The sequence below is a fragment of the Pecten maximus genome, chromosome 2 (genome assembly GCF_902652985.1).
Source record: "Pecten maximus chromosome 2, xPecMax1.1, whole genome shotgun sequence".
Lineage (NCBI taxonomy): Eukaryota > Metazoa > Mollusca > Bivalvia > Pectinida > Pectinidae > Pecten > Pecten maximus.
The window spans coordinates 36,357,733-36,382,674 of NC_047016.1; the positions used below are offsets into that span (position 1 = coordinate 36,357,733).

General features: G+C 35.5%; 1 protein-coding gene and 2 long non-coding RNA genes across 3 annotated transcripts; all 3 read left to right on the forward strand.

Annotated features, from left to right (window-relative positions):
- The first annotated feature begins 10,660 nt into the window (after positions 1-10,660).
- On the forward strand, positions 10,661-11,778 carry LOC117321943. The gene is made up of 2 exons (XR_004531435.1): positions 10,661-10,743; positions 10,964-11,778. It is a non-coding gene; the product is annotated as an uncharacterized LOC117321943 (long non-coding RNA).
- Positions 11,779-17,582: 5,804 nt separating this feature from the next.
- On the forward strand, positions 17,583-18,910 carry LOC117321944. Its single transcript, XR_004531436.1, has 2 exons — positions 17,583-17,790; positions 18,137-18,910. It is a non-coding gene; the product is annotated as an uncharacterized LOC117321944 (long non-coding RNA).
- Positions 18,911-22,876: 3,966 nt separating this feature from the next.
- Positions 22,877-24,900, forward strand: LOC117341432 (FMRFamide receptor-like). Its single transcript, XM_033903285.1, has one exon. The coding sequence runs from the start codon at positions 22,891-22,893 to the stop codon at positions 23,926-23,928; it is 1,038 nt and encodes a 345-aa protein (XP_033759176.1). The 5' UTR covers positions 22,877-22,890; the 3' UTR covers positions 23,929-24,900.
- Positions 24,901-24,942: the final 42 nt, after the last annotated feature.

Here is a 24,942-nt window from a genome sequence, read left to right on the forward strand (position 1 = left end):
ATATATGTATATAATTGTACGGGAATCGATGGACAGACTTGTATCAAATACTCGCATGATTGTGTACAAATACATATATTGGAACGGAAGCGTTTGTTAACCGTGATACATGTTAATATCGAAATTGATCGTTCGAAGTGTCCAATAAAAATAGACAACGGACAAAACCTGATATTACTCTAACAATACATGTAAAACAAACCTCTAAACAGTTTCCCTGTGTAAAATCTATATAACATAATGGTATGTAGGAAAGGCAGTTACGTCAAATTCACATGTACAGTCGCCTTGCTTACGAGAGCATGACGTATCTCCAGACACCACCAATCAGAAAGCGACGGGGCTATGTCATATCTTATCAAAAGATGATTTGATTTATAGCCTTCATCTACCGCCCCTGTACATTGTATGTATTGGTAGCTTACTTTTCTCGTAGTTTGTGTTTTGTAATTCGTGGTACACATTTAAAATAATTTGTAAATGGAAAAAATATGGAAGGGAGCGGAGATCATTTTTTATCACATTTTCTTTTAATTTTTCAACAAAATAGTGTTATTTGCGTCTCATATTATGTAGACATCTACTGCGCCATCTTTATTTTAAAATCTGAAAATTATAATGCTGCTTAATTGAATTTTCGAAATTTCGAATTCATTAACAAACCTTGAGCACACGCATCAAGTCACCGTCGACTACAAACCGCCATCACACCTTCCATTTTATATAAGCTATATTTGTTATATATATGTAGGTTTACCGACTGGTCTGGTTGGTCAAGGTACTTTTATAAAGGGCGCCGTTTTACTATTTATTCCCATTTGGTGATATCACCTATTCAAATGAGTGATATCACCTATTCAACTGAGTGATATCACCTATTCGTTTCATTAAGTGATATCACATATTCGAATGGGTGATATCACCTATTCGAATAGGTGATATCCCTTATTTGAAAAATGAATTGGTGATATCACCAAATGGGAATAAATAGTAAAACGGCGCCCCATACTTTTACGTCATATTTAACACAATACACGTCATATTTAACACAATACACGTCATATTTAACACAATACACGTCATATTTAATAGTTACCGCCGGGACGACGGTGTTGTGATTATGACGATAAAACTCAGATTTGCGATTGATGCCTTTAAACACACATGTCTGTCTAAAGATTTAATAAACAAGTTGTGCAACAGTTGGTGACATCTTTTCTTCGCAAAATAATCCCAGACCCTCGTGTTAAAGACTGATTTGAATAATATTCCAGTTTTATATTTTGTTAATTTCATAGTAAAACATTCGCACCCAATTGTTCAACGTTTAAGACTATCTCATGTGAAAAACGTCCGTCTCTTTTCTCTTATGTATTTTATTTACATCATTTAGCTTTACGCCCGTTTTACTGTTCTCCTGACCTATTTACATGATCTGCGTCATACAAAGTTTTTTTTTCTACATCAGAAGTAAAAGGAAGTCGGGAATTGTTTTCATGTTCGCAATTTTTTTTATTCCTTTTACTTTATTTTCAATTCTCGAGTGAAAAAAAGTGTTTCCGGATCATTTGTATACTTCCAACTTCGTCAAAGCTAAGAATATGTAGCGTCGAGTACAGTACATTGTACATGTATAATATGGTCTGAATTTATATTGTGTTACCGACACCATTATCCAGAATTGTATCTTATTTGCATTTCATAGAGTTGTCGAAATAATAATAAAAAAGAAATGTTCATGAAAATATTTCACTTAGCTATATGGCTACACTGCTTTGTTCTGTAAATACATAAAAATAAATGGTTTCGAATTTCTGATAAATGGCAAAGTTCGGTGAAAATATGGGAAAAAAAGAAGAACAAAGAATCAACTATATTTTCAGAAAATGTAAGCCTCGTAACACATCTGCAATCAAAATAAATTGGTGTATCTGCGTGTTGTTGTGCTTGTCTTTCAAATTATTAATTATAGAAAAGTATTTCTGTCTCTCTGTCATCAGTGATGATATATTTCTTTCCATTGGTCAGTTTCTCAAAACGTCAGTCTGTACCTGCTTAAATGTACCAAAGACAATTAGACAATTCCATGAGAATACTTCTGATTAACGAGGACGCTTTCTCTTCCGGACCGCATGGTTTGATTCTCCTTGATTGTAATTATCTGTAGGTTCCATTCAAGTTCTCTTTTGTACATATTTTGCACTTGTTTGTTAAATTTTGATTTAGTGGTGTTTGACAGTTTTTGTGCATATATCACTTTTTTTGTATATACTGACCCGATGATTCAAATTCTTAATGTAAATTAGAATGAAGGAAATGCTTTAGTGTTGTTAAGTTGATAGTAACTCATGACATACCTGTCTACAAAGGTATGCATTTCTAAGTGCTGCATTAAGCTATTATTAATTAATTGTGTCAAAAGGGACAACCTTCAATTTGTCACATCCTATTTAAGAGGTGACACAATTTAGGGTTGTTTCCTGGTATAATAATTAATTCCTGACATAATGGCGTAATAATAGCTTAGAGCGGCACTTAGAATTAAATACATTTGTAGACATATGTCATGTTTAACAATTAAAATTATATATCAAGCTAGATAAAACGGTATAGTAATGACACAGTGACATACTCACCTATAATAGCCAAATCTTATGTTTGTTTGTTTTTTTATTTTATACTACTGCCCCGCCGAGAGAGTGACGTTAAGAATGGAAATACGTAGAACACATTCAATATCATGTCTGCTATATCGTTAGATTGTTCGTAGTACATTAGGACGTGTGAAAAGACAGCTATATTGGAAATAAATAATGCCGAAAACAGTTACATATCGTGGGGCTGATGTTCTTTGCAGAAAATAATATAGGGTTATTAATCGGCCAATTCCATATTGGCCCTGTTATTAGGCCAAGATTTGTCATATTGGCCCGAGGCCGCAGGCCAATTAGGCCTCGGTCTGTCATATTGGCCCGAGGCCGCAGGCCAAGGGCCAATTTGACAGTATTTTATGTGAGGCTGAATTGAAAAGGTTATTAGAACATGTAACAAAATGTTTTTATTGACCTGATCGATCGACTTTCTCATATACAATCACTCCATGGACTTTTCCATATCAGCCGCATTCCTCGATGTTTAAGCTGTATGGTAAACGTGGGGATGGTGATATCGTTATACGACGTAATAAAAGTTTTAATCTTGTGTCTGATCCCATTTGTATATTTGCAAATAAAATATATTTAAATTTAATATGTTGTAAATTTTCATTTCTTGATATCCCTGTTTTCCCAACCGAAAGTATTAAATGCCTTAGTTGATTCGTTATTGGGGGCCCACGATAACTCGATCAGTCGGTTAGAGAGCCTGCCACGTGACATCAGGTGAAGATTCGAGGTCCGTGGGTCGACGTTCCGGGGATCCATACCCGTGTCGGTTTGTGTGTCTTAACAAGCTGAGAAATTGACCTTTTTTGTTAACACAATAAAAACGGTTGAAACCAAGAAACGGACCAGTCTGTGCTGTCGTGGTCGTGTCCTTTAGCAAGAAACTTTACCCTAGTTGCACTGGATAGCAGCGACGTGCCTCCCATATGTTGTTCAGTGAGGTAATCACCAACTACTACAAGGGGACCCCATCTAAAATGACTATGGATGTTCACGGGGCGATAATAAACCCAGCAAACAAACAAACAAACAAACACAAAATAATTATCCTCAATAACATGATTCGCGACATATGTTTTCGAGAGGTTCGTTAGGATGAAGACCACGGGGCAGGTTTAAAGTCGAGATATCCCGATCTGGTTTAAAAGTTATTATTTTGTCGACTTTGAGTGGGAATAACGATTTCGTTTACATGTTTGTTGTCTATCATTGGGTTTGTTATGTAATATGATCACACCACACTCCGTATCTTGTTACAGTCTAGGTGTAGGTCCACACCACACTCGGTAACCTGTTACAGTCTAGGTGTAGGTCCACACCACACTCGGTAACTTGTTACAGTCTAGGTCCACACCACACTCGGTAACTTATTACAGTCTAGGTGTAGGTCCACACCACACTCAGTAACTTATTACAGTCTAGGTGTAAGTCCACACCACACTCGGTAACTTGTTACAGTCTAGGTGTAGGTCCACACCACACTCGGTAACTTGTTACAGTCTAAGTGTAAGTCCACACCACACTCGGTAACTTGTTACAGTCTAGGTGTAGGTCCACACCACACTCGGTAAACTGTTACAGTCTAGGTGTAAGTCCACACCACACTCGGTAACCTGTTACAGTCTAGATGTAGGTCCACACCACACTCGGTAAACTGTTACAGTCTAGGTGTAAGTCCACACCACACTCGGTAACTTGTTACAGTCTAGGTGTAGGTCCACACTACACTCGGTAACTTACTACAGTCTAGGCGTAGGTCAACACCACACTCGGTAACCTGTTACAGTCTAGGTGTAGGTCCACACCACTCTCGGTAACTTATTACAGTCTAGGTGTAGGTCCACACCACACTCGGTAACCTGTTACAGTCTAGGTGTAGGTCCACACCACTCTCGGTAACTTATTACAGTCTAGGTGTAGGTCCACACCACACTCGGTAACTTATTACAGTCTAGGTGTAGGTCCACACCACTCTCGGTAACTTATTACAGTCTAGGTGTAGGTCCACACCACACTCGGTAACCTGTTACAGTCTAGGTGTAGGTCCACACCACACTCGGTAACTTGTTACAGTCTAGGTGTAGGTCCACACCACTCTCGGTAACTTATTACAGTCTAGGTGTAGGTTCATACCACACTCGATAACTTGATACAGTCTAGGTGTAGGTCCACACTACACTCGGTAACCTGTTACAGTCTAAGTGTAAGTCCACACTACACTCGGTAACTTATTACAGTATAGGTGTAGGTCCACACTACACTCGGTAACTTACTACAGTCTAGGCGTAGGTCAACACCACACTCGGTAACCTGTTACAGTCTAGGTGTAGGTCAACACCACACTCGGTAACCTGTTACAGTCTAGGCGTAGGTCAACACCACACTCGGTAACCTGTTACAGTCTAGGTGTAAGTCCACACCACACTCGGTAACCTGTTACAGTCTAGGTGTAGGTCCACACCACACTCGGTAACTTATTATAGTATAGGTGAAGGTCCACACTACCCTCGGTAACTTATTAAAGTCTAGGTGTAGGTCCACACCACACTCGGTAACTTGTTACAGTCTAAGTGTAAGTCCACACCTCACTCGGTAACTTGTAACAGTCTAGGTGTAGGTCCACACTACACTCGGTAACTTATTACAGTATAGGTGAAGGTCCACACCACACTCGGTAACTTGTTACATTACAGGTGTAGGTCCACACCACACTCGGTAACCTGTTACAGTCTAGGTGTGGGTCCATACCACACTCGGTAGCCTGTTACAGTCTAGGTCAACAACACTCGGTAACTTGTTACAGTCTAGGTCCACACCACACTCGGTAACTTGTTACAGTCTAGGTCCACACCACACTCGGTAACTTGATACAGTCTAGGTGTAGGTCCATACCACACTCGGTAACTTGTTACAGTCTAGGTGTAGGTCCACATCTCACTCGATAACTTGTTACAGTCTAAGTGTAAGTCCACACCACACTCGGTAACTTGTTACAGTCTAGGTGTAGGTCCACACCACACTCGGTAACTTGTTACAGTCTGGGTGTAGGTCCACACCACACTCGGTAACTTATTACAGTCTAAGTGTAAGTCCACACCACACTCGTTAACTTGTTACAGTCTAAGTGTAAGTCCACACCACACTCGGTAACTTGTTACAGTCTGGGTGTAGGTCCACACCACACTCGGTAACTTGTTACAGTCTAAGTGTAAGTCCACACCTCACTCGGTAACTTGATACAGTCTAGGTGTAGGTCCGCACCTCACTCGGTAACTTGATACAGTCTAGGTGTAGGTCCACACCTCACTCGGTAACTTGTTACAGTCTAGGTGTAGGTCCACACCTCACTCGGTAACCTGTTACAGTCTAGGTGTAGGTCCACACCACACTCGGTAACCTGTTACAGTCTAGGTGTGGGTCCACACCACACTCGGTAACTTGTTGCAGTCTAGGTGTAGGTCCACACTACACTCGATGACTTGTCCAGTTAATTATCATAACATGTATATTGATACAATGAATCAATTCCACTTCGTCGCTACCCAAGGCTTCTGATTGCATTACGGATTTCCGCTAGAGGGCCAGAGCTGACTACTATATCTGCGGAAGGTTCGTGGAGTGAAACGCAATCAGAAGCCTTGACTAGCGAATACGTTAATTCCTCGGCTTATAGGAAAGCTATCTTCTTAAAATATTATCTAGTTACTATTCCTGTGTTACAGTTCTGATTAAGGGATGTATAAGTCATGACAAAGCATTAAAGCTGTCTTCCATACTGGTCTGACATGGAATGGACTATCTTTCATTGGGTAGTTTGTTTCAGGTATTGGAATAATTGTTTATAAGAAATTACAGCTTGGTGGAAATGAATTGTCGTTTTGATAAACATTTATAATTTGCTCTAATTTTATCTCAATTTCCTGACCGGCTCAATTTTGACGAACACATTGATATTTTAAAAATCTTTATCATGATGCATTGGTACGTTGAAAATACAACCAATTGAAAAAAAACTCAGTCAAAAGTATGTCACAATGACCCTATTTCATTAATCCTAATGATGTCAAATATATATTGTAAGTTTAGGAAATATACCCCCACTTTACCCCTCAGAACTAGGAATGGCCTCTGACCTGACCTTAATTTTATGTCATATCAATATCATGACCACACAACCTCAAGGTATTCATATTAAAAAAAAACAAAAAAAAACCTTATCAGTGATAGCCACCAGTGGGCCGAAATTGGCACTCCTCCTTTAGATGGAATCCTTTTTATGACCCAAATACGATAGTGATCTACCGAGTTGTAGTAATTTTTGTTGTTGAGGCTATTCATGAAGATAGGTTAAACAACGTGGGCGTCACAGCAGTGTCTGACAGGTAAAGCCCTCGGGGCACCTAAAAAGATTTATAACTTCATGTCAAATCATTTGTCACCTAAACTGTTAACAGACATACAGGCGTATTATTAATGTATATTATTTCGTAATGATTATTTCGATCGCATATGATATAGTTTGGTGAATTACTAATTTTAAACGTAACTGTTCCCAGGGTTTGACTTAGAATGTAAAATCTGCCAGTTTCTATTCATACACTATTTTTTATTTCTTCAATTATCAAGGATATTCTCCCCGGAAATACCCGAAAGTAACCGAGAGTATCCGAGAATACCCGAGGGTACCCAAGAGTACCCGAGAGAGGGTTCCTCTAACTGAATTATTGAAAGTCTCCATATACCTCACACCTTACATAACCATTTTTTTTTATTAACCTCTCCCTTGAGGAAATACTAAAAACCACGGATAAGGAAAAGGTGGTAACCATCAGTTAGCTTAGAGTTTAAGCAGTTTCAGGAAAAGTCCGGTTTCCTGAAAATTGGGCGTTAGACATGTAGTCTCCATTGCATTGATTCAAATAATTCTGGGTCGATTGTCTGTTCTTTCTGTCCTAAGAACTGTAAACACCCTGGTTTTCCATTGTGTTTGACTTTAGTGTTCCACTAACTATCAGGCAAGCTCAGTGGGTTAAACTTAATAGAACGTGTGTGCTGCACAACCTTATGATGGTTGACTATAACACCAGAGCAATAGAGAAACAAAGAGGAAACTAAACTACAGAATTGTTGTCGTCACAATATTCTCCGGATTATTTCAAGTATAATTGTTTTGTTACCGGAGTAGAAAATTGAATAAGATTTATTACCATGTCCATTGTTACGACTGTAATGATGTTCATTGATGAATGGATATTTTGACGGAGTGTCTATAATGTCAACTATCCTAATATGGAATATCTTATACCGCCCACTACACTTTGATTGGCTTGTGTAGCTTAATATGACGCATGTCATTACGTTATTATGATTGATAAAATGTAGTTCCGAATAAGAGGTGAACAGGTGCACCTATATGGGAGAGGGCTTTATCTTATAATCCAAAATGCTGCATGAAGTTCGAGTATACTTAGATGTAAAAAAAAAGTCAAGAAAATTTACCAAAATTCTAAGAAAACAGTAGTATTGAATTAAAATCGATTAAACTTGGGCAAAATATGAACAAATAGGAACCTCTTTGCCTTTATCGACGACACCATGACAAGTTACACCATGTTTAAAAAACAACAAAAACACATTTGATACGCCTTGTTTAATAAAATAATTTCGAATAAAATCACAGAGATATTGTGGTTATTTGAACTGGTATATCAATTAAGAAGTACGTTAGTCAATAAATATTTCCACAAGATATATAGCAATATGTTTAATGAGAACGTGATTTTGATATAATTTCCAGTTCCCAATGGAAAAAACAATATGGCAGGTTCCTCACTCTAAATTGTAATGACGAAATCATACACTGGTACACTGATACACTGATACACTGGCTTTTCAGGAGAGGACATTCAGTGTCTTTTATAGATTTGTTCTCAATGTCCTCAGTGGTCGATGCCCTATAATCTCTTTGGGATCACCACATGTATATGTCTCGTGGCATACAGGCAAGGATAATGTTACTTTGGAATCACGGCTCTTTTTCTGTTGTTGTGTCCTCTAATGACCTCTAGTTTTGTTTGTATACTTGACGAAGTGGTACAATAACTTCGATTTTACTTTGATGCGCTGATTTTGTTTGTATATTTGACGGTGTGGTAACTATCGATTTTACTTTGATGTGTTGGTTTTGTTTGTATACTTGACGAAGTGGTACAATAACTTCGATTTTACTTTGATGTGCTGGTTTTGTTTTTGTCCATGACGATGTGGTACAATTGCTTCGATTTTACTTTGCTGTGATGGTTTTGTTTGTATACTTGACGATGTGCTGGTTTAGGTTTTGTCCTTGACGATGTGGTACAATTGCTTCGATTGTATACTTGACGGTGTGGTAACTATCGATATTACTTTGCTGTGCTGATTTTGTTTGTATATTTGACGGTGTGGTAACTATCGATTTTACTTTGATGTGCTGATTTTGTTTGTATACTTGACGATGTGGTGCAATTACTTCGATTTTACTTTGCTGTGTTGGTTTTGTTTGTGTCCTTGACGATGTTGTAACTATCGATTCTACTTTGCTATGTTGGTTTTGTTTGTATACTTGACGATGTGCTGGTTTAGGTTTTGTCCTTGACGATGTGGTACAATTACTTCGGTTTTACTTTGCTGTGTTGGTTTTGTTTGTGTCCTTGTGTAATACAATACTACTGTGTAAGATTATGTTACTGTGTAAGATTATGTTACTATGTAGGATTATGTTACTGTGTAAAATTATGTTACTGTGTAAAATTATATTACTGTGTAAAATTATATTACTGTGTAAGATTATGTTACTGTGTAAAATTATATTACTGTGTAAGATTATGTTACTGTGTAAAATTATATTACTGTGTAAAATTATGTTACTGTGTAAAATTATATTACTGTGTAAGATTATGTTACTTTGTAAGATTAGCTGTTCGTTGTGTATAAACATTTTGCGGTTTTCTCAATCTGAAGACTTGAATCATTAAAGAAACTTCTGCGATCACCGATCGTCTGGTCACATGACATCGATGATGCGTGATTTGTATTTGATAGTGGTTTAATGTATATGTTTCTGGAAAAAAAAAAATCTAATTTTGATATGTATACTCTTAAGTCTGCACTTAATCTTCGTATATTTCTGTGGAAACCCTTTCTTTTTACTGATGTCTCCCTTGGCACTGCCTCACTTTTCGCATGAAGAGTGTCCTTACCTGTGAGGAAGGGCTTGTGTTCTATTCTTTGGACGAGACATACCAGAGCCAATATACCCGTTTTCAGTATGATGTGACTAGGTTAGGTTTCCTGCTTGATGCTTTCTGTAGTTTACTGAACGTCGACATCAGTTAGCGCTGTCCCAAGGTGGACCATCTTTAAAAGACAACAGCTGTTGATTGAACGTTAAGTTATCAAACAAAACCCAACCAAGCCACCCAATAACTTCGAATAAAAGACCTTTAACGATTTGTGCTAAACAAAATTTTAGCAAACATTTTAGAGGTTTATTATATGACTATTTTGACGTCATAGCAAAGATGACATTCAAAATCAGAATATCTATTTATAGGAGTATATTCGTCAACCTGGTAACTTATCCATAATTCACATGCGTGATCCATATACAATTTGCATTTTGCATACGTATTGATCAGCGAGATTGATTCATTGCTAGTATAATGATACAATGTAATTAGTCATTCTACCTTGTAGGGGTTTCCTTTAATAGCTGACTAATTATTACACATAATCATAACAGTATCTATCTTGACGTTTCTATTTGGTTTCAAATATCATATTTCTGACAAGGAACGTTTATAAATAAGCTATACTTACGTATTACCTGATAGGTTTAACCAATATTAATGTTAATTAGTTTCCTTGTATGGTAGGGCTCCGGATGTGGTAGGCACCAGCTTATGATAAATATATACGTAATCAATGCACGCACTGCCAGCTGACGCGCACGTGACGTGTGGGAAATACACCGACAGATTTATATATATATTTCGATTTTCTAGTTCCATAGACAAACACTTTCCAAGAGCGACTTTTAACGGTAAGTATTCATAACCTGTGATTTATTCTAAAAAGTATATCTGTTTACTTCTTGGGCGCGTGCAAAGCACATATGCATTTGTATTTGGACTTCAAACCTGTACAGTGTATTTGAGTTTCTTCCTGTATATAAAGTTTTACGCGAATAATGTATGATTTTTATAAACACATTGCAATTTACGCCGTTTTATTATCTTATTGTATTTACCTTTTATTTTCAGACCAGAATAGTGCCGATTGTTTGACAAGATGAAGACCGCTGTTGTGATGTTTGTTCTTTTTACAACACTTCTAATGTTAACTACGACAGTTTCAAGTCTTCCCGCCAAACATAAGGTGCCATGTCCACGCACGTGCGCGTATTCCTATTACGACTGCGTAGACGCATGCCTGAAAACAGACGAAATAAAATACTGTAGGAGGATATGCATTGGGATGTTCATAAGGTGTAGGCGTGGTTGTCCAAAATACAGCTCTGACAATCGAATAGATGCTGATAACTGATTCGGAGGAATTACTCTGACTTTGATGAGCGGATTATGCCAAGCTACCCAAGTTAATAATCAATATCAATGAAAGATCTCATTTGTCAACTACGGATATATACCGAAGGCTGAATGAAGACACACCATTGTTTTGGATGAAAGAGTTTAACGACAGTGATCAACAACTCAAAGAGGTCGTGAATGTTATACCTGATGTTTCATAATTTGTAAAACTGACAAACTGTGATTTTGTAATTTGCTAAAACAAGGTTTACATTGATAGAATGGGAATATATGATATGTAGTCTATAAGGAATTATCCGAAAGATCTGAGGTATCAAGCATACATTTCTAGCATATTCAGAACACATACATTGCTAGTTATGATATATCTTTTCATATGTTCATGTGATAGTTCTATGTTATGTAAATTTGTGCTATTTATTATTTGATATTTGTTCGATTTGAAATCCATACTCCTTTTTTGTGCAATACAAATCAAATGTTCAAACATGTGCTGTAAAATACCACAATAAAACTAGAAATTTTAATGCAACGTTATCGTTATGATTATAATGAATTTGCAATGCTAATTTACTACACCTATGGGTATATTTTCCTTTATGTAAAAACGAAAACCGAAGAGATGATGACGTATGTGTCTGCACACAAATTGACATCGTACATCATGGCGACGTCTGCTGGATTTTGTGGTAAACAAAATACATCACTATCCATTACGCAGCGCAGTATGTGATTCGATAAGCCCAACACTTCATTAATCATTTATATAATTATCACGTGATTTGTGGGTTTCGGACAGATGTGGTACTCTATTGTAGTTGGTACATCTGAATATGACCTGTATAGAAAATGCTGTGGAAGTTGTAAGATTTCTTAACTTAAATTGTACATAGGGATTTCATTACAGAAAGTTGATTTTGATTTATGGAAAACTTTGATTTACGGAAAATTCTTAAGTTATGGAACGTTGGTGTAAATGAGTTCGATTCCCTTATTTTTACACAGAAGATCAGAAAGTGCGCTTATCCTAATAGTTCAAGATGTTACTTGACACTGTGCCTAACCTAACAGTGATTGAGAGCTGATAGAAATGTAGGGACATACATGTTTTTGCTTGCAAACTTTTACCTTTGCTTTTACACTGATAGAATCCTTTCAGTTAGACACCGTAGCTCTGTGTTCCAGAAACGTGTTTTTACTGTTGAGAATTACTTTTTTTGTTTCAAATTTCGTTAAGAAGAGTAGAGATTTTGTATGTTTTGGTTTTATCTCAGCACATTATTTCGCTAATTTAAAAAAAGTGGTGAAAAACAAGTTAAATGTAATTCATTTAATAACATCGTCAAACAGTGATGAATGACTGCTTGTAATTATCATTATCAATTCTGGACTATGGTATAATGTTAAGACATGCAGGCTGCTACTATCAGAAGTACATGTTACTTACTAATGTTACGATATTTGTCTACAACAAGACATGATTGTCATACCCTCGGGCATATTCTTTCGTTATTAAGGGTATTTGCATCTAGCTCTCTTTAAAATTAATGCTCAATGAGGGTCTACTCCACTGATATTAGGCGAGTGTTTACCGCAGTTTGTTATGGTGAAAACTGTGTCTGTGTGTGGATGATTATGTTATCATCAACATTACAAGTTGTTTCATTCGTCATGAAATAACCCGAAATATCGTGAATGTTTATGTAATTTTCTCGATGAAGAAAAAACATGTTTTCTTTTAAATTCTTCAAACAACTTACCATATATATCTTTAAAGTGTAATTCAATCTAATCATCGCATTGAATTTATGATAATGTACACCGAAACAATCGTCGATGTAGAAATTCTTTTTCCTGTTTCGATTAAAGATTTATTTTGCTTTTTTAAATGTGTTGCGGGGATATAGAAAGTCTCATACCAAAATAACTTAATAGTATATCGCCAAAGTGAATTTGCTAATCATAAATTCAGAACCTGTGAATAAAAAATAGTCAAACGCATTTACTCAGCACACGAATAAAGTAAATACCATCATCAGTCTTACAATAACTATTTAGCAAGGTTAATTTGTGATAGATCAAAAGTTATCAATTACGTATGTCCTAACGTGGTGTTTTAGCCCATAAAGAATCCTGTCGCTGCCCCCATGTGTGTATATCGGTTACGCCTGTCTAACAAGACATTAAATACCGTTCAGCCTATAGTCTATTACAAGACACACTTCAATGAATTCCAAAGCGTCGTTAATCGTGTCCAGTAAGATGTACTGATTTCAACCTTTTCGCACAGAAGACTTATTAATTCTATTTTATCGCAATACATTCTTACGACAATTTTAAATCTATATCATCATGGTAAATATAGGGTATACGTAGATACTATATGTAAAGTTTATATGTAAATCTTCGGCTCAATATGTAATGGTACATTCTGTACATACAATGTATTGTATTTATCAACTGGAACACATAAAACACAAGCAAAGACGGAAATTACGTTTTGTCTCGAGATTTCAACTCTCCTGCACGAAATCAACTGGCCAAGATATTTTACTGTGCAATGTCTCGATGACTACAGCTGTAGTTTTGATGCAATAAGTATATACTTCGGTCAGCTGGAAGATGTTTATATATATTTGTTCGGTTATATCAAAAAGTGATTGAATATATGTTTTACATATTTTTCACCTCTGGGACAAAGCAGCTTTAACTTGTATTACTATATCCAAATCTAAAGGGTGCTATTCACTTTGATTATGTGTCATGTATATTACCCTCAACCGAAAAATCAATGACACAGATAAATGTGGCTACATCTTAAACAGACCAATACAGTTAGCGTATACCACACGGTGATTATGTTATATAATTGTTTCATTGGCCTTGAGAAATCAATTTCGTCGTTATCTCGGACTACGTAAATCTCCCAAAAAAGGGATGATATATCCCAGAAAGGGATTGTGGTGGATTTAATGCCACGACATGTTGTCGTGTCAAACAGATAGTTGTTTGTTCGAGTCTGGTACACATATTGTCAAGGTAATTTCGAATACGAGAAAATGATTTTTCTTATTTAACATTTAACATATGATAACTCACATGATATAAAAAACAAAGACAACTTTCATACACACTTGTATACACAAGCTGTATACCAGGGGTGTGTTGAAGCTTGAATACAATATAACAAGTAGTTGTGTTAAAAGGATATCAGCATATACAGTATATTAAAAACTCGAGATAAAGGAATACATGTATTTCTATGCAGTCTATTGATTAACTATATTTTGAAAAAGCCTCCATTTATGAAAGAAAAAAGTTTGTTTACCATTTATGCTTGAGGTATACTTTTGAGATATACCATATTGTAATGGTTCACAATATTTCTTTTATCATTTTCCAACAGGAATTGTTCACCTTTAACACGTTGTGTATATATATATTGTATATTAAGATTATTTTGCCATATTGTTTACTGTCTTCCCAAACAGGATTTATTTTTGACAGATTTAATTATATCGTGTTTTTTTTCAAATATCCAATTTTCAAGCAATATCCACAACATCTCAACATGTTAACAGTCATAAAGTATATGCAAAAGTGTTTCAACTTCTTGTTTACAAAAGGTACAAATAGGATCACCAAGTATATTAAGTTTTGTAAGGTAACTATTTGTTGCTAATATTGTATGTATAAATGTGCACTAGAGCCATCTCAAAGAAACATCACTGTCGCTTTAAAAATGTGATAAGATTTTGACGTGAAAATATAAGTTGTTTTTTACCATTCAGAGCGAACCTTTGTAAGCATCTCATTGAAACTTTTTCTAATCGAAGCGAAGAGAGATAGATGGGTTATTTTCCTGTATAAATTCTAAAATATTCAGACTAGTTTTGACAAAATACTCACTTGACGTTAGCTTTTCATTCACAGATTATCCGATGACAGCAATAACGCTAAAATTGCGCTAATCAGTCCTTTTAAAATCAAGTTGACGTGGAGTAACGACGACGTCATGAATTATGTTACTGATTCCTGCACTTTTTGACACTATGAATTTCCCGATGTATTTAATTTTGTTTTTAACATGAAATACAATAAAAAGACAAATGAATGGTTTCCCGTTGAATATAACATATAATTTCACTTGTATGACAGAATATATCGATATATTTCACTCGTGCTTCGGACTTCGGCTTCGAACATATCGATATTCGTGAAACTCGGGAAACCATTTAATATATCTATATATCTTATCATATAACTTTTACAGTACCTTAATTGATACACAGAGAAGATACAGTGTTGAGACATATAAATTGGTAGTTCTGGCGTGAAAGAATTATGATAATAATGATTAATTTGCATAAAATGGCCATACACATCCAATTAGAACGCCGTAAACAGCAGAAATACTTTTAATTACTATTAAGGCCTATCTTACATTTCTCCATGCATATTGTTTTATGTTGACATATACATTACTGTGAATCTAAAATTGCGATGAAAACATATTCCTAGGAACTCATTCACAAAAATTATTCATAGAATGTATTGCATACTAATACGGATGATTTATAGTACATGTAGTAATATACCATTATAGATATAAATAAAAAACAGTTGGGTTGCAACGAAAGCGAAATTGATTGTTATACATCGTTTTTCATTCATAAAATATGTCCATAGTAAAACCCTTCAACAAATCTAGTGGGATGGTTGTTAAAATGTCGTTTGTATATAACTAAATAGGTAGGTCAGACATTCCAAGAAATTTTATGACGTGTAGGTGTCATTGTTTAGATTCAATATGATGTGGCTCTAAAATTTGTATATCTGTCATGAGTGTACGGGGCAATATATAGAACAGGTAAATTCCTCCAGCATTCCCACGTTTATAGATAGGAAACTATTAATTTACGTTATAGTAATGTCATTAAGAAATATATACATGGTTATTTTGTTAGGTATCAAAACAATGTAGAAAATAACAAACATGGTAATCAAATAGTAGTTATTCACTGTATTACAATAACAAACCAGGATAGTGGCATGCCATTCAAAGTAAGAAATTCTATTGAAACTGACTTACTTTTAAAATGTCGCATTTGCTGAAATTATGAAAAAAGGTGATGAAATCATGAATTTATTCTGCAACTGTAATGAAAATGTAGTAATGTACAGCGCTGCTGAAAATATGAAATCTGATTAACAACATAGGAACCGATATCATTATACATAATATAATATGAATCATATTGTTATGCAATGTCAAAGGTATTTAATGAAAACAAAATCAAATCACAAATACATTCTTACCTACTGTGACCTTTTGAATAAGGTTTGATTGATCTATAGCAAGGATTGATGGCAAAGCTTTTTTTCTGTTTTCGACGCAAATGCAAGATGTTACCGTCTGTTCACCCATGCATACACCGCTGTTGGCTGCTTCTTTATTCTTTCAACAGTTTGACAACTACTCGATCACAAAGCAATCTATTAAACAAAATATGCACTTGTTCGATCTAATAGACTGCCGTATGCAATTTCGTATTCTGTGCAGATTCAAACAGCTTCGTAGGGGCGTCTATATATTAGGCTGTATATCATTAGGTTTAAATCGTTGTGTATTTACAATTATTTAATGACGTCATGATTCAATGTTAATGTTTTTGTTTAATAGCCAAACTTGTAAACCTGGTATATTGACATAAAAAGTAAATTTTGTAAACAAATAAATGTCATCAGATATCGTTACTTGATTATTTCATTTACATCCTGAAAGTATTTCCCACAACCGCTCCCCCCCCCCCCCCCCCCCCCCCCCGCCCCCTATACAAGTTTATTACCTGCAGAGACATATCTATATGTTACAATAATCCCGCAATTAAATTCCTGCCCCAGAGCGATTTGTTTATTTCTTCTTTCGCAAACCACACTTCCCGACAAAAAACATTTAGAGTTGTACTACCAGGCTATGGTTTTTGTTTGTTTACAAGACGTTCACAAATTATTCCTACTTTTTTCAGAAAAAGGACATGTTTTATTATATTTTCCTCATTAAATTCATTTGTCGAAATTAATTGTAAGCATACTGTTATGTTGTTTATGCTTTAAAATGTACATAATATTTGGTGTTCCTATCTGTCAACTAATGGGATGGTCGTAAGTTAAGACAATTGATAGGTATGGCGCTATTTGGACCATGTCCAACCAATGGTTGCATTTTCCTTTCGTATCATTAATCAGACTGACGGATCTCATAGCTAGGTGGTGACGTATACGGTCATTTACAAAATGAGATATATAAACCCACTCTATTACGTAAATTGTTCACTTGGTTGCGATAGTTAAGTTGATTTCCTAGAGACATATATTTATTGTTATACCGTACAATTGGTATCATAAATATTTTATTTATTACGTATAAGGTCTTAATATACATATTTATCGTGACACTGCTGACATTATTTACCATATAAGAGTAAACAACACCAGCTATCAAGACATTAATACAGGGATATTCACACACAAAGCAGGTAAGCTGTGTTCTTTTTGTTACAGAGATATACAACCTATACAAGTGTGTTTCTAAACCTACCGTTACATTCTTAATGGAAACTAAATACATGTAGCTATTTTTTCAAATATTTTAAACATTTTGTCTTGTTTGATTCTTATCTTGTCTTGTTTGATTCTTATTCATTTCAAACATCAAAATAACGTTTGAAATGTTTCAATTTTCATATTTAGAACAGATTTGTATCATCCAAATATTTAGATCTAAATATCATTAAACACGGCATTGTTTTTTCTCTTCTGCATAACTACATGTTCTTTGTTGAACAGTAAATAACAAAAAAAATATCGTTTTCTACATTTCAGATATGAAGCTGACGTTTTTGATGGTGTTTGGGATGGTGATGTGTATTTCCCTTCTTTTCCCGGAAAGTGAAGCCCGACTGTCAGCCAGACTAATGGCACTGAGACACGTCCGAAGACCCTGTGAAGTGAAGTGCTTGAGATCTTACTACAGCTGCAGACGGACCTGTCAGAGAAGTCGTTGGTGTTTCTTCTCCTGTGTTTCCAGATACAGAAGATGTTCATCGGCAAGGGCCTGCTGAAAATGGGACACAGTGAACTCCGTATCATGTATATAAACAATACAACAGAGGTACTCGTCATTCCAACATATCTGCAATACAGCTTACGCTATTTAACAAATGTTGAGGAAAATGAAGAACTACCTATGAACGTCGTTGCGAGTCGTCTCCTTACATCACATAGACAACGAAGAACCTTCACGCCAGTTCAGATAATGAACCATGTAGTCTAGGAACTTTTGCATGCATTGACTTTCTTATAAGGAAAAGGAGACATTTGTGTGATCGTTTCCAATGTCTTGATAATTACCTACTACTTGATTGAGGAGACAATGATACAATACATTTGGGACAAAACCGTTACATTCATTCTATGTCCTCTTTTTCTTGGGAAGTATTTGATGTTGTTTGACTGTGTTTCAAATGGCATGTATTCGTCAATTACAATATATATTGCTTTATTTTAAGCCGATCCTGAGGGAACATATTACACAGTAGTTCTTTCGGTAGTGCGATTAGCGAATAAAATCTATGAAAATAAATTATTCCAATTGTAGTTATATATCATTTTCATTCCTTAAGCGATTACTGGAGAAACCGCGTGGCTCTATAACTAACAGATATTCTGATATAAATATGGAGCCAGATGACAATGTATGGAAATATATGATATGGCATGCTGTTGCAAATAATTGCCTCTAGCTATGTTTTAATCCATACAACAGCACGAGTAAGTTATAATATCAAGTGTACGTTTTCCCCCACACTGCAAACATCAGCTTTAACCTTTCTGTTGTTATTTGTGTGCATCTTTATAAGTATAACGGTACGTTTTAGTGATTTTTGCACTGAAAAACACATTCCATAAAATCATGTTTGCCCCGTAATGCATTTCCTCTATACTCGCCTAGTAAATTTGTATTGCATGTTTGATAATTATTGTGCTTTCCTATTTAACTAAAAATCAATAAAACAAGCACAAATTAGAAACAATAAGATAAATTTGTATGGAGGCCATTGAAAATTTACATGGAGAATAAGACCATGCGTTCCTGAAGGTAAGCGTCTTGTGTTTCATCGACAACACCCACTATACAGAATTTTGTCAACACCGAGTTGATTCACATTCTAAAAATAAATACTAGGGCGTTGACAACGAAGCCACTAGGCATAACAATAAACATCGAACACGTCTGACTTCCAATTGCATAAACTTGGACATGCAAACCCTGTAGGTAGGTGAAGCACGGATGCTACTGTTTAGAATGGAAAACTAACAATTGGGAAACTCAAATTGTCACGCTTATCACACAGCTTTGCTACAGGTTGTCCCTGCTAGCTAGTAAAGATCGTTTGCAGTAAATGAATAAATGAATGGCATTTTTTTCCCATAAAAACTAATGTGCATATGTATAGAAGCTTTTCTCATGATAAAGTGACCGATGACGATGCCACAAATAAAAGGAACATTAAACTTCACCACGGACTCATTTGTTTATAATGTATAGCTGATATAATTTTAATGGAACACCCAATTCTTATAAAATACATATTAGAGCGCTCAAAACGCGTTCAGGTTTGTAACAAAGTTGGCGGGAGTTAATGTGGTCATTCGATCAACGAGTTCCAATTTTAATTTGAATAATTTCTTTACTCTGCATAACTTAGGGAAATCCGCTCAAGTCCAACTATAAACTCTTCGAGACATTTTTGGTGATGTATTGGTGCAGCCGTAATGCTTTTGTTGTCGGCCCGAGATTACTTCTGGATCTGTTTTAAGCTAATATAGTTCCGATTAAAGAAATCACACCGACACTTTCCATGACGACGCTGTCAACTCCAAGGTCGCCTGAGCATGACTCTGATCGTAGTGTCTTCAATTGCTAAGGTATAACATATAGCAAGCCACATCTCGAACATAACACTTTAATACTATTGGTACCAAATGTATATTCATCTGTGAAAGACAGTCAAGCAGCCGAATTTGTAGATCAGCTGAAGTTCAGCCCCGTAATAAACGTGATTATACTTTATATACTCAATGCTATTGAATCACTTTAAAAACGTTTGCCGGCGTAGATAAGGGAGAAACAGGACCAATCTTAGGTATACGTATTTAGGTGAATGAAGAGTTAATGTCATTGGATGAAATAACAGGTACCGTAATGTCTTAGTTCATAACAAACAGATGTTATCATACTTAATCTTCTCTAAAATCTACAATAGATATATAGTGTTCGTCTGTTTTACTTCTGAGATATCCAACAAGACATTGTGTCTAATCCAATGACCTTAGTTTTAAAGTTTAGTCATATGAAGGAATCAAGCCATTGTCAGCTGTTGGCTACTGACCAACACTTTAATGTTAAAGCCGCAAAGTTATAGTTGGTGTACAATTTTGTTACATGTCGCAAGGAAAGTTTACAAGATTAATCAACATTTTCCAGTTGTTCAAAAGGTGATTAGCTTTTATTTGAAATTACTTGATCTGTCATATTTCTCCTCTACTTCAAATGCTGAGTGTGTATAGTCCTAAAACTAAGCAGGTAGGAGTGCTATAGAGTTTCAAATCAATTTGTTCAGCTAGTTTAAACAGAAATAAGTTCATTGTGATTTTGAAACTGTTGTTAAACTGCAATTAGTCCAATCTCCGCCTGAACAACTGAGCCCTGGTGCCAAAGTGTTTAAGAAATCAACTCAGAATCGATTTATATTCTGTACATTTAGAGACATCTTTGATACCCCCCATCATTCCGTATGATAAAGGTTTGGTGAAAATGGTACAATTTAGAACAACTGAAATCATAATTGTTCACTTCTGACTGAACCGTGTCACCTCGAAGTCGTGCCCGTATGTCCAGTTATATAACAATAATCCCTTGCTTTGCGGTGTACTCGATGATTCTAGCGTCTGTAATTGACGTTTGGTATATCGACCACTTACTCTCATCCCGTGGTGTCGTACTTGTTTCAAGCAGGAATAGATACAGTCTTTGGATGTGTTGACATGTACATTTGATCCTGGGATGAATTCAATTTTATACGTTAATCATTTTGAAGAATGTTTTACATCACGATCAGGTGAAAAACGGTATGTAAACTTTCCTAAAATTCATCACAAGAATTTAACAAATATTGAAATGTTTATCTCGTCTTCCAATAGGGAATATATGATCAGTGTAACTTATTTCCATAAGTCGTCTGTGACCGTACATATCTTAACACGTTTGTTGAAATCGCGATTGATGTCGCCTATGTGGTATATTCTGTTTTGAAGTAAAAGTTATGCATAGAATATACATTAGAGGGATAAATATTCAACATCTTTAATGGAAATTAATGGTTACTTGTCATTCATAGGGTATTTGTTTCATCAGCATATATATACAATACAGTGGAACTTCGTTAACTCGAACTCGGAAAACTCGAATACCCGCTTAACTCGAAGTACCTCGTCAGTCCCGGCCGAATTCTCTCTTTATCTTAGTAAAGAAAACTCGAACTCGGAAAACTCGAAAAACTCGGATAATACGAAGTGAAAATTTGGTCCCAACAATAAAAATCCTATTTGAAATGATCGAATAACACGGAGTATAATTTTCGTGTCCAACAACGATCGGTGGTAAACGCCGACATTTTTAACAGCGAAATTCCGTTTGTAATACTGAATATATCGGCACTACAAACATACATGCTATTATAAGTGTTTCATAAATTCATTAAAGAAATTGTCGGTGGAATCTTATAACAACAACTCTTGGCGATGAAAAGTACTGATGTATTGAAGTGACTAAGTGAAAGAAACTGTATCGTGACTGTATATCGGCAAAACTACACCAAACTACAAGTTACAGAACGAAACATTACATATATATTTACATGTATTGACCTGTTAATTCGAACAATCGGATAACTCGAGTTAACGAAGTTCCATTGTATATGAAAACCCTAGTTAAGAAATTGTCTTGAAGATAAGTTCTTTACAAATATCGTCAGTTTCTACGGGGACGTGTAGTGACAGAATTTATTCAAAATAATTGTAACTGTAATCAAATTATTTCGCGAGCTTACCATTTCATACACATTCGTAAATAGCACATTTCGCGAACGCTGATCTAGAAAAGACTTTCAATTCGCGCATGAGCTTTCAGGGTTATGGACTCTGCAAGACCTCATTATCGGTAAACGAGAGTTTGGGCGCCGTCCAAACGTGTTATTCACTTAATTTGCATTATCTGTTTGTTAATTCATTGTCAAATTTGTGAAGATATTTCTAAAATATTATAGTTGTAAGTTGTATAATACAATATTATAATCTGTATTAAAAGATGGTTAAATATTGATATATACCAATCAATATAACTCGAACGCATTACATAAACACTTGAACGCATTCACCTTAATATGCCCCGAGTCACATAATAAGTATATTCAATTATTCATATTGATTATCTTTGTTTATTAGAACCAGCGTCCATCCCGCCCAAGTTATCGACAGAATACAACACTAAGGCGAGTCTGAGTTCAACCGACAGGATGGGGTTTCATCTTAACTCCAGCGAATATCATCTTTTCAACAACAGCTTCCGGGAGGAATCGGTGGGGAGACCCTCATTATATGACGACATAATTTTCATAATGTACGGAGTAGTAGTGCCACTTGTGGTAGCTTTCGGTTACGTGGGGAATATTTTGACGGCAGTGGTTTTAAAGAAGAAGACAATGAAGCCCATCACAAGTATTTATCTACAGGCATTGGTGTTGTCCGACATTGCCTTTATAACCTGTGCATTCGTTGCTTTATCTGTGCCAATACTACTAGCAGTGTGCCTGAATCCTGATATTGGTCTTAATGTCTTCAACACCCGCGGATACATCGTGATCAACTTCTTCCTTATGACGTCACAGTTATGTAACGAGTACATTTTAGTTCTGGTATCTATTGACAGATATGTATGTGTGTGTCATTCACAAATGCACGCCCGAATCTTCTCAAGGTTCAAAGTTCGTGTGTCCATTTTTGGGGTACTGTTTTTCTCGGCGCTTTACAATATCCCACGAATACTGGCGGTGAAGATAGAAGAATCGCCGTGCTACAACAGTAGCAGCACTGTAACTTGCTACTCTGTTTATCTCACAGAGTTTGGAGAGAGTTTCTTTTATCAGAAAGTATATGCTGTGTGGATATATGCCGGGATCAATTTTGTGATTCCTATTATGGTTTTGTTAAACCTTAACATTTTCATTGTGAGAAAATTGATGAGAAAACGTCTCAAGCGCAAACGACTAGGACTAAGAAGGAATTCCGCCAAGGACCATGTCACACTTGTGCTCATACTGATCATGACAATATTCACCCTGATACAGACTCTCGGATTTATCAACCAGGTCTACTATATGTACACGTTTGAGGATAGTCATACAAGAACGTATTTAGTTGATATTGTGAATGTTTTATACGTTATTAATTCAAGCATCAATTTCATTATTTATATTGTCATAGGAGAAAAGTTTCGAGGGACTTTCTCACAACTCGTTAAATCTAAATGTATCGGTGTTTCATACAGACATTAAATCCGTCCCAGTTGGCGCCGTGAACTTTTGTGCCTCGATTTTAATTATGTTCATTCCATCATTGACACATTTAACTTCATTGAATGATTTGTCTTCGATGTGTAGTGTTTGAGACATTTCTGTCATTCTGTGGACTATCAGACACCAATACATTCCAAATATCATACATCCTTCCTTTTCAACATTTCTGGAAGATTTCCTGAGGAAATTATATTTGTGCAACTACATGTGTAGATGTTCTTATTCTTGCTTAAATGTGATAATTAAAAAAAAAGATAAAAAATAAAATGGAATAAATAAAAATTTACACTAGCGTATGCAAGGATGATATATCTTTAAAAAGAACATGCATGTGTATTGCTGTAAAAGTACAGATAGCACTCAGTAATTCAAAATTCCTATCTATGACGAGAACTAAAGGGATTGTTCCTCCAATCATTTATTATTAATATTCCATTACCGGGATGGTACTTTCAATTAGAGTAATATCGTAATTAATAAGGTGTCTAGTGATAATATCCCGTCCATGGTTCTATTCATTACCTGGAGCAACTTTATTTGAATAATTTAAGACTGTAAGTTAATTTAGGTATAAATATCGATCAAAATGTGCAGCAAGTACAGGTAGGGCGAGCTCTGCGCACGTAGTGTTTTACTATTTTACGTTGGTTTAAAGCCATATGGTCTACGATATCCACGTGGAAATACATGGCAAGTTGAATAAATGAAAATGAAAAATACGTTTTGTTATTATCGTACCGATAATAATAACCTCCGATTTTCTACATTCAAACATCGCATTTTCGTGTAATATTCAAGGAAATAGAAAGTTTCATACGTTTTTGCCATTACACATAATTTAGATATATATATATCAATTAAAATAGACGATGTTTTTGTGGGGAATTATCGAAGATCACTTGCGTTTAAAGACAATTCGAGTGTTTGTTGAAATAAACCATATCTGTTCAATATGTCTCATTGTTGTTCAATTAATCAATACATATGGAAATA

Bases quoted from the DNA above. Each gene is read 5' to 3' on its own strand.
- LOC117341432 (XM_033903285.1), top strand. From the start codon at position 22,891: ATGGGGTTTCATCTTAACTCCAGCGAATATCATCTTTTCAACAACAGC.